General features: G+C 50.5%; 5 protein-coding genes; 2 read left to right on the top strand and 3 right to left on the bottom strand.

Annotated features, from left to right (window-relative positions):
* The window catches only part of CHC_T00003027001 (hypothetical protein), a 204-nt gene extending 156 nt beyond the window's left edge, over positions 1-48 (bottom strand). Inside the window, exon 1 of the mRNA XM_005714845.1 lies at positions 1-48. This exon is cut by the window's left edge and continues 156 nt beyond it. Coding sequence (XP_005714902.1) covers positions 1-48 — 48 coding nt within the window.
* A 685-nt stretch (positions 49-733) lies between these two features.
* On the top strand, positions 734-2,745 carry CHC_T00003026001 (hypothetical protein). XM_005714844.1 is given in 2 exon segments: positions 734-2,101; positions 2,102-2,745. The coding sequence occupies 1 exon segment, from the start codon at positions 734-736 to the stop codon at positions 2,099-2,101; it is 1,368 nt and encodes a 455-aa protein (XP_005714901.1). The 3' UTR covers positions 2,102-2,745.
* A 1,824-nt stretch (positions 2,746-4,569) lies between these two features.
* Positions 4,570-4,857, top strand: CHC_T00003025001 (hypothetical protein). Its single transcript, XM_005714843.1, has one exon. The coding sequence runs from the start codon at positions 4,570-4,572 to the stop codon at positions 4,855-4,857; it is 288 nt and encodes a 95-aa protein (XP_005714900.1).
* A 59-nt stretch (positions 4,858-4,916) lies between these two features.
* CHC_T00003024001 (hypothetical protein) lies at positions 4,917-5,171 on the bottom strand. Its single transcript, XM_005714842.1, has one exon. The coding sequence runs from the start codon at positions 5,169-5,171 to the stop codon at positions 4,917-4,919; it is 255 nt and encodes an 84-aa protein (XP_005714899.1).
* A 1,528-nt stretch (positions 5,172-6,699) lies between these two features.
* Positions 6,700-7,467, bottom strand: CHC_T00003023001 (hypothetical protein). The gene has a single exon (XM_005714841.1). It carries the CDS (start codon positions 7,465-7,467, stop codon positions 6,700-6,702), a length of 768 nt encoding a protein of 255 aa, XP_005714898.1.
* Positions 7,468-10,069: the final 2,602 nt, after the last annotated feature.

Below are 10,069 nucleotides of genomic sequence, written 5' to 3'. Positions count from 1 at the left end.
AGCCGTGCGGACAGCACCTGCGAACTTCGCAGAGGTGTACCCTTGCATACTGTTCAGGTCATAAGAGCACCCCTATCGGGGCTGTGTATATGTAAATATTTGGCATACAGAGATACATATAGCCTCTTTCATCCCCATCGGACTGGTTATCTCCAAAATTTTGGCCTTTTTGGCTATATCTATCTCTATATTGGAAGCCGGATGGCGACAAATTTACTCATTTGACCATATAGAGACGCGAATTACATGGCGCCACTTGGCCAAAAGACCATAGAACAGTGTCAATACAGTACCTCTCTTACTCGATGCCCCGCACCCCTCGTACACTATGCCCTATCAGGGCACTTCAATTTCAAATTTACTCCTAAACCGATAGTGTTACGCACAGAAATGCTATATGCAAACGCAAAATTTTACACATTTAGCCACCAAATTTAGCCAAACGGATAGGGGTGCTCTAAGTTGAACCGAAGTCTTGGCGCCAACCCACCCGAAAGGTTTATACTGTACCGTCACACCCCAATACTGTAATGTATTCAATATTTTTCAGGAATTGCAATAGAAACCTTTCTTTTTGTTTCCTTTTTCTTTCCGCGGAAACGTCTAGGACTCGGGATGCGTGCATCGCAAAGAATTCACAAGTGTTCACACAAAGTTGTGCTCTGCAATCGCGGTGCGCTACAATCCTCACCCTCCCTGCCCTTCCACTAGGACCAGTAGTGCGGTCAGGGACATGCCAAGCCCACGCACAAGACAAGGCGAAGAGTGCGGGGTGATTTATGCGCAACATCAGGACCAGGAAGATCTTGACAGCATCGCTTCATCCACCGTCCTCCCGTTCAACCTACCACCGACCTTTTGTGCCCAGAGTTCACCCGTGGCAGATGTTCACGAACCAATTGCTACCACTAATAGTCCTCGCGCCAACCTTGCTCAAACTGTGAACGATAACGCCCCTCCACTGGCTCCAGCGGAGCGACTCAGCTACAAGAATCGGCCGCCAAGAGCTCTGCACCTGACGCCTTGTACATTCGAAGAATATCTCACGTTAGGTTGCGATAGCGACCATCGTTACGAACTTGTGGACGGTCTGCTCGTGTGGTGCCCTCCGATGGCTGATGAAGAACATGGTCAACTCATCACTTTTCTCGACCGAATCTTGGAGTACCTCCCTGCGGACTACAAGCCTCAAATTCAGCATAACACGCAAAGAGGTGTGCGTATCATTTCGAAGAGGAGCACAAAGTGTGAGTATCAAGTTGATTCTTCGTCTGCCTTGCCCTCACCAGACACAGAAGACTCATCAGGTGAACAGGAGGAGGCTACCTCGCGTCTTCCCTCTTCGCCGCATCCGGTCATGCTTATTGAGGTCACAAGTAACAACCGTCGCACTGATCTAGGTATAAAGCGAAATGAGTATGAACAAGAGGGAGTGAAGGAATTTGTCGTTGTAGATCGGCAAAAGAATGTCAAGAATTGGTCTCCGTGCGTAACTGTATTCACGCTCAACAGACGAAAAAAGTATATCGCGAAAACATACAAAGGTAAAGAGAAGGTAAACTGTTCGTTTTTCGACCATTTCAAGCTAACTGCAGCTCAGATGCTCGATTATAAGTTCCTGCGGAAATTTCATCAAGAAGAGAAGCATAGGAAGGACACTGCTGAATGTAGGGCGGAACAAGCTGAATGTAGGGCGGAACAAGCTGAATGTAAGGCGGAACAAGCTGAATGTAGGGCGGAACAAGCTGAACGTGAGATTGAAGATCTGAAGCGGCAGTTAAAGTATGCCAGACACAAGAATGGCAATGTCACTAAAGCAAACGTCTTAACTGATGACGAAGGAAACGACTCGGGTGAGAGCGCCAAAAGAAAAAGAATCACTAGCCGAAGAGCGCGGCCGCCAACAAGACTCACGATATCTATGCGTAATCTAGGCGATTCTGGTACAGGCAGTCCGAAATCGCCGGCGTCTCTGCCTCACAAGACGATGAAGAGGAGGGTAGTCGAAGTTGGATCGCCCTCGGTGAGAAAAAAGCGCAACTCACTACAGCCTCGCACTGGAAGGCGAAATACTTGCCGACAGGCTTCTGGCAAAGAATAACTGGCCCTCCAACGGATCGTTAAGGTGCGGAGACTTGGGTTCCACTTCTTGTCTTGAAGCCAGACTTGCTGGTTAGATTATACGGTTGCAGTTTCTGCGAGGTGAACTCAGTTGACCCTTTTCTTTCGGGCACCAACCCGGATGCTGGCATATCCAAGTTTCAAGGTTTCTGCAGCAACAAGCCACATTTACGGAGATTATCCGGCCATTGCTAGGATTCCACTCCAATAGTTTCGCTTAGACGACCCTTGTGAAAAAATGACGTAGATTCCCTAACCGCTAACCCCCTAATCCCCCTCGGCATAGAACTCCTCACCATCGCTGCGGACGGCTCCGTCCGCGCCACGCCGCAGCTCGTGCGCACCTTCGGCGTTAACGGTACCTTACTACCCCGACGGAAGCACAGTGATCACGCACGACAACGATATGCCAAGTCTGGCATGGAACCACTTTCAAGTCCATGATAATTTCGCATTTCCTGATTAGTCCTGCGACAGTTGTTGCCCTCCCCCCCCCCCCCCCTTCAAAAAAAAAGGATCGCTCGGTATCTAACCCCCGCAATAGACGTCAAAACAACCACCAACTGACTGAGAGCCCGAGCCATGAAGCACCGAAAATTAAACCGGAAACATCCATATGCGCAACCGCTTTACTCTCAACACAAACTGCCTCTTGCTTCCTAATGCATCCGTCTCCGCAGCCAAGCGGTCTTCACCCACCTCGAAAAACCGCAACGCGATATCCCTAACGGGCGTGGCCAAGTCATTGACCTTTTACGCGACACGAGTGAGCTCCTGGGTCCGATCCACACCCAAGGCAGAAGCGTTTTGCACGGTGAGCAGTTGCGATTCTGAAAAGCCTGCGTTGTACTGGTGTCAGGGTTTCCATCTTATAATCTGTTTTCGTGGCGAAAGATTCCCGACATTCCTTGAGTTCGTCTAGGTACGTTTTCTAGCGCTTTCGGAATGACATTTAGAGGTCTTGCAGTCTTGCTTTCACCTCCATCTTATTACCTGCCAAGCTACTACTGTACATGTCACGGGTACCCCTTCCGTTCCCGTCCGTCTCTTCACCAATGATAATGCCGCTGCTCCGGCTCCCGTCAGCACGATCAACACACAAAGCACCACCAAAGCCCAAGAACTCAACACAGCCCGCTCAGGTCCACGAACAGCCGTTCGTAAGAACCTAGGTTCTTGAATCTCTATCTTCACAATCTCCCATCTCTCCAGTTGTTTAATACCATACAGTGTCGCCCGCAAAACGTTGTTATCGCCGCCGCGAGCGCTAGAGAAATGATGGTATCCGTTACCCTTCCCATTGTTCCAAAACGAAACGGCAAAGGTCTTGATCGCCGCCAGGTGGTCTCCTTCCATAGCCTCCTCTCGGTCATTGTCAAGATGCGGAAGGAATTTTGCCCGGAAACTACCCTGCTGCCTAGAGACTTGATGACAGTCGTCATCCTCTATCTCGCCCAGCGTTTCAATCTGGAAAGTATCATCTCGCACGACTCCTTGCACGATCAAGCGGTAGTCCCAACCGTCAGTGCGGTAGCAATACAAAGGCAGGCAATCTTAACGATCTGACAGTTTCGCGATTCTGTCCCCGGTGCACACCTCGGATATGGTTTTAACAAAGTTCCCTTCGTTAAACCGCCCGAAGACAAATCTAGTTCGCCAGAAATCCACATAAGCAGTGCGAAAAACGAGATTAACATCGAGAACTTTTACCGACGGTGAGGGAGGGCGTCCGATGCAAAACTGAACGATTCCTCAACGTCATCCAAATCCAAATACGACACGTCAAACAGAAGAGCCGGAACTTTGGGCTCGAAGTCGGTCTCATAAGCGCATGTGGGCTTGGCATCGGTCCCGAAGTTGGGCTTGTCCATTTTCTCCAGCCTCTCGCCCATTCACTACATCGCTGCGTACACCTTCTCCCTTCGTCCTTCTTGGTCTTTGCTATCCTTTTCTTCTGCAAGAGATCCAGTATCAGCCCAATCCCGTGCTTTTTGCTCCTCAAAGATCTCTCGTACGTCTCACTCTCCCTGCCCGGCATCCACATACGTTTTCCCCGCGCCAAACTTCCCTTACGCTCTCCCGCTTCCCCTAACGCCTTTCTAAAACGCCCCTGCCTACTTACGCACCCCGTGCTCAGTCCCCGCCGCTTTCCGTCCGTACACGTCCTCTTCCAGCGCCTGTCGCAGCACCCTGTCCTAGCCGCGTACTCCCTCAGGCCAACGATATGCCGTTCCACGCTTGACACGCAGATCCGTTCCAGTGCCTCGTCATTCTTGCATCCCCCTCGCCGAGCTGCTTGAACAGCTTGTACTCGCGCCTCCAAAGCGCCGCGTAGCTAGGCGCATGAGTAATGCCCTGGCGCGGCGTGACATGGAGAGTTGCCTTCACACGCGAGGCCCGCTTCCCTCGCCAGCATCCGTATGCCCTGGTCGTTCGTTCATACCGTTCATGATATCGAAGGTGACCCTTCCTTCGCGCCTAAATCCATGGCCTTTCCGCGTGCCCTTAAGTCGATCTAACGGCCCTCTCCGCGATAGTAGCGTTTCGGTGGGATTTCCATCCGTGCGGTCGCCGTTCATCTCGTGTTCTTGTGTGTTGTTATGCTTTCGGAACCACAGAAATGAACCGCTGCAATTTTTTGACTTGAGCGTCTCCGCATTGCAAAACTCGGGGAACTGTGATTGTACCTATCTGAATGATTTCGTCCGAAAACAGTCTTGTCGTGGCCTCCAGTAAATGTGCCTGGTCTCTTAACGCTCCCTCGTGTGCCATCAGCGATACCGCCCGTGCGCAAATCAGTGTATTTCTTGGGGCCGTCTTTTAAGCTCTGACGGGTGTCCGGTCATTGGTACAGGCTTCCCGGTAAGGCAAAGGTGTGAGGAGCCCTGGGCAACCGAGTAGCGCATACGGGAATCAATTGCGAGCAAACGTGAGATGAAGTGGATAACGCCGCGCGAAAGATACTCGGCGTACTCGACCATGCCTTCGCCCATCATAGCAGTGATAAGATCGCCATCCGCATCAACATACGGGTGGGAGCCCGTCAGCATAATGTAGGAAATGATACCTTAGGACCATGCATCAGCTTTCGTACCATCGTAGCCCTCGCCAATGCTGTATGTAACTTCCGGGGCAGAATAATAACTTGACCCACACGAGGTGCACATAACAGATTGTTTCCTGATAATACCTGTGAGACCAAAATCACTAATCTTCAAGGATCGTGTTTCGACATCAACGAGGATATTCTCGGGGTTTAAATCGCCATGGACGATGCGAACAGCATGTAAGTAGGCCACCGCGGAAGTAATCTGGCTTGTACAACCCTTTGAATCTTGCTCTCTGAGTGGGCCGTCTGCAACAATGTCCAAAAGTTCCTTGACAGGAGCTATCTTCAAGACGAGAAAGAGTTGTGTATTGCTCTGAATGGCCTCGACAAAGCGGACAATTTTGGGGTGAGAGAGCTTGCGGAGGACAACGGCTTCGCGTCGGGCGTAACGGGCCATCTCGAGATACTCAAGGTTTTTCTTTTCGCATTATCTTGACGGCATAGCGGCGGTTGGTCTCGTCGTCGAGGCGCAGTATCACCCCCGAGAAGATGCCAAAGCCAAGTTCAACTGGACATCTTCTCAAACTTAGACGAGCTCGTATCTTTTTGGTTCAACTACTATCAACACGAAAGCAAAAGGAATCCGGGGCCTCTTTCTCCGCGTTGTCGCCGGCATCCTGATCGTGCATGCACAGCAGCGCGCGTGAGCGGCGCACAACGGGAAGAGGGCACGCCAAGTGCGAGGAGAGGAGCCGTGGCGGCGGGCTCAGCGGGAGCGCGAGAGAGGCGCAGAAAGCGGGAAGAGAGACCATGGCTGCGCGGCGGCGGGGACAGGATGAAGAGCGAGGTTGGAGTTCACGGTGAGAGAGAGGGGAGTGGGAGCGCGTGGGTTAAGAGGGGGGAGGTCGGTTCAAGAGAATGAAGGGCAGGTGTCGCGGGGAGGCGGGCGGGGAGGCGGGTGCAGTTGGAGAATGAGATTGTCACGGCCATCATGTGGGGCAGCGCTAACAGGCTAAGACACACCCTCAAAAAAGCGCCTGTTAAGACATACCCTGAGGGTGTGTCTTAACAAGCGCTTTTTTTACGAAATCAGAAGTTGGGGGGTAATACGACGGCACGGGCTCTAATCATACCCTGTACGTAAATCAGCTACTGTACAAGTTGGGACCCCCCCCCTTGGGGGGGTAAGTTGTACACGGCAAATCGCCCCCTTTTACGGTAAATGCGGCATTCTCTCGTAAGAGCATCGCCTCAAACAAGGCTTTTCTGAAGAAATGGCCACTAAACTTGAACACTACATACGGTACCGCCAATAATTATAGCCGCACCCCACAAATATGCATTGCTGGTAAAGGAATCTTACTTTGCATAAAAAACTGCTTTGTCCTTGACGCATTCCTGCACGCTGCGTCCAAAACAATGCTCAGATTTTGAAACGCATCAATAGTTTGGAAGATATGCATCAAAAACCATTTATGGGGTGACAGTAATTATAAAGTACAGTGCTTGTAAACAACCACAACTGTGGTTCAGTACTTCGTAGGGCCACCTTTGGCCATCGCACAGTCAAAGCAACGCTTCTGCATGCTCCCTACTAACTTATCCAACGTCTCAGTGTTGATATTTTCCCAGCAGTCCATTATACATTCGAGTAGCTCATCGATATTATTAAACTGCCTTTCATGTGCGTACACTTTCCTTGCCAAGATCCCCCAAAGGTTTTCTATAGGGTTGAGGTCAGGGGACTTGGCAGGCCAGTCCATAACGTGCACTTCCTCCTCTTCAAACCATTCGTAAACGCGATTAGCACGGTGTACAGCTGCACCATCTTGCATAAACGTCCAGCTAGGACCGAGCTCTTGATCAACAAAAAGAAGGAGATTGGTCTCGAGAGTCTGAATATACTTGAGCGCATTCTGCTTCCCTTCTAAAACGACCAAGTCACACTTCTTTTTCCCAACAAACGCACCCCAAACCATCACCGAATCACCCCCTTGCTGCCGCTTTGAAAAAACCTTTCTATCCTTTCGTAAGTCATGCCAATAAAACGGGAAGCCGTCTGGTCCGTCGAGATTAAACTTCTTCTCGTCAGACCAGACTACATTTGCCCAATCACCAGGCGTCCAGGTCACCTTATCTCGAGCCCAACTTTCTCGCGCGATTTTGTGGCGCGGAAGCATCATTGGTGCGCGTGCCATGCGCATATACCGAAGGGTGGGAGTGCTGCTGAGTATTGCACGCACGCCGCTGGACTTAACAGGGAGCTGGAGTGTCTTGACAAGTTCTGTTGATGTCATTTCTCCCTTGTGCGCTTCTCGGATCAGCGCCCTTTTTGCCTGCGCAGACAGCGTAGGCTTCCTCCCGCTCCTTCTTTTGTTCCGTAGAGCTCGGGGGCTTTCAAGTAGTCAGCTACTACTTTTGCAGACCTGCCTACATGCTTGGCGATGCGGCGTATCGACCACTGAGCATCATGCAGGCCCGCAACTTTTCCTTTTTCTTCAGCCGTTAAGGATTTACCGCGCGGCATAATTGGGGGGTCTGTTGGGTACTTTTTACACGGAAGGCTGCTTGTGTTGAAGCGTATTGTATTGGGCTTTTAACGCGCTAAAGAACGCGGCAAGGAGTCTTTTGGTTGCCGAGTTCTTGGCGCGAGAATGTACTGTACTCTATACTTAATGTCACCCCATGAATACACATGTATTAATATCTGCAAAAGTATTTATGCTTCGCAAAATCTGATTGCAGATTCGGACTCAGCACGCATTGATTTATCAAGAATGTTGTTGTTTTTTATGCAACGTGTGCTGCGTGCCATAGCACGGCACAACTTGGGGGTGCGGCCATAAATAATGGCGGTACTGTACATAAATTACCCTTGGTAAGGAATGGCCGAAGGAACGGGGGCACGCGCGCCGGGCGAAGCCGAAGGTTAGCGCTGGTGCTTGTGGGAGAGACTCAAGACCTTGGGGTCATCTTTACTGTGGGCATGAGCGACGACGGTGTTAAGGTACTACTGTACTTAACAGGAAGGAGCGCTATGTACTGTACATGTGTAAGATACGACAGTGCTGGCACCAGCACGCACCCGCGCGGCACGCTCCGGCCTCGCTTTGGCACCTTCTGCCAGCAGAAGGTTGGCGGCTCTTTCGGCGGTCTTGAGAGTGGTCCCATCGGGTCATTCCTGGTTTGGCCCACGGATCTCGAATGTTTCGCGCACTAAAAAAGGCGATTGATCAAGATTTGCCGTGAGTTAGACACGATAAATCTTCGTCAATCGCCTTTTTTCTAGGCTGCCTGTCTGAGCCGCCTGTCTGAGCCGCCTTTCTGAGCCGCCTGTCTCCACTGTAATGTTACACCGCTGTAGCCCACTTCTGCTCTCTCATCTCAATGGGTAACATGATGTTTGACGACGAATCACCGGTCACCTCATTTAATCGCCTGGCCGTTGATATGACAGACCGGTTAAAGAGCGCATCCTCACCGCCCGCCACCCCTCCCCATCACCTCTCTTACCAGTCCGTGAGGTTGAAGCAAAATTTTAAAATGCGAGTGTGAAAATTGATTTTGGCGGAACCTAGTGTCTAGGTGACAAATGACCTCATATGAGGCCAGTTTTTAGGCGGGCTTTTGTAATTCAAATATTTTTAGATTCTTACGGCTACTGTAGTGTAGAGATAACAACTACAATACTAAAAGTTGGCAAACCAGAAAACGTTGAATTAAGCGTCTTACTTTCGCATCTTCGACACTTTTCTGCCACTCTTCTCTACTTTTCTTCAAAATGGTGAGCGTGAACGATCCTCGAATTATCGCAGGTAACCGCGTCCACTCCCGTGCACGACTGCTCACATCTCAGAGCAAATGTCGTCCCATGTATGGAGCAGCTTGGAAGACCAAATTGGTAATGGGAACTGTCATTCACATGATAACTGACAAAATCAATGGTCGCCGTGTCACTTCGGTCAGCGCTAAATGGGAGTTTGTCGATGGCCACAAGGACATCACGCTTTGCATCGCCAACGTTAAGGCTGGCGAATTGATCGACCAGGTTGACGAAGACTTTCAGGAAGATACTCGCCCGGAAATCGAGATCGACGCGGAAATCGACCCTAATGAGGACCGCGTGACACCGGAACAAGGAGCACTCAGACCCAGTACGAGACTCAGCGAAGGTGACCAGATGCAATCTGAAGATGAGGAAATTACTTGCCACGGCCGGGCCTGAAAGCGTGAGGAGGTCACCATGCATTTAAATGGTATGATACCGCCTCGAAGATGGAAGGTGATTAGCCCGATCGATGAGGTTGTATGTCGAGATCACGGTCCATTTCAAATGCATCCCATGGACTATTTCATGTGGATGTTCCCACAGGAGCACTTGGCGTTAATGGTGTCCTACACGAACGATCTGATGCAATCACAAGGACTTCCAATAACTACAAGGGGTGAAATGTTGAAGTTTTTTGGCGTGTTGATCGTGATGAATCGGATTGAATTCAGCAGCAGAAGATCTCTCTGGAGCTCACAGGCATCTAGCAAGTATCTTCCGCAACCTCAGTTCGGGAGTATAAACTCCCGTACATGATTCGAAGAACTTCGAAGGAATGCAACCTTCAGCTTTCCAGCTGACGCGAGTGACAGATGGGGTATGATTCCAGACTTCGTCAATGCAATCAGTGATCACCGAACATCTCATATGATTCCGTCAGAAAGCATCTGCGTTGATGAACGTATGTCACGTTGGTATTGTAGCATAAACACCCCAACGACAGGGGTGTATGTTCAGTCCGCGTAAGAGGCCCTGTAGAACGCGAGAAGAACAGAAAGGACCAGTAAGCAACGCGTGAGGAAGGACACGGGCCGGTAGCGGTGGTAGAGCGGGTCGGGTCGCGAACGCGT

Source organism: Chondrus crispus, genomic scaffold, assembly GCF_000350225.1.
Source record: "Chondrus crispus Stackhouse genomic scaffold, scaffold_17, whole genome shotgun sequence".
NCBI lineage: Eukaryota > Rhodophyta > Florideophyceae > Gigartinales > Gigartinaceae > Chondrus > Chondrus crispus.
The sequence above is the reverse complement of the archived record's forward strand: the minus strand, read 5'-3'. Positions and strand labels throughout refer to the sequence as shown.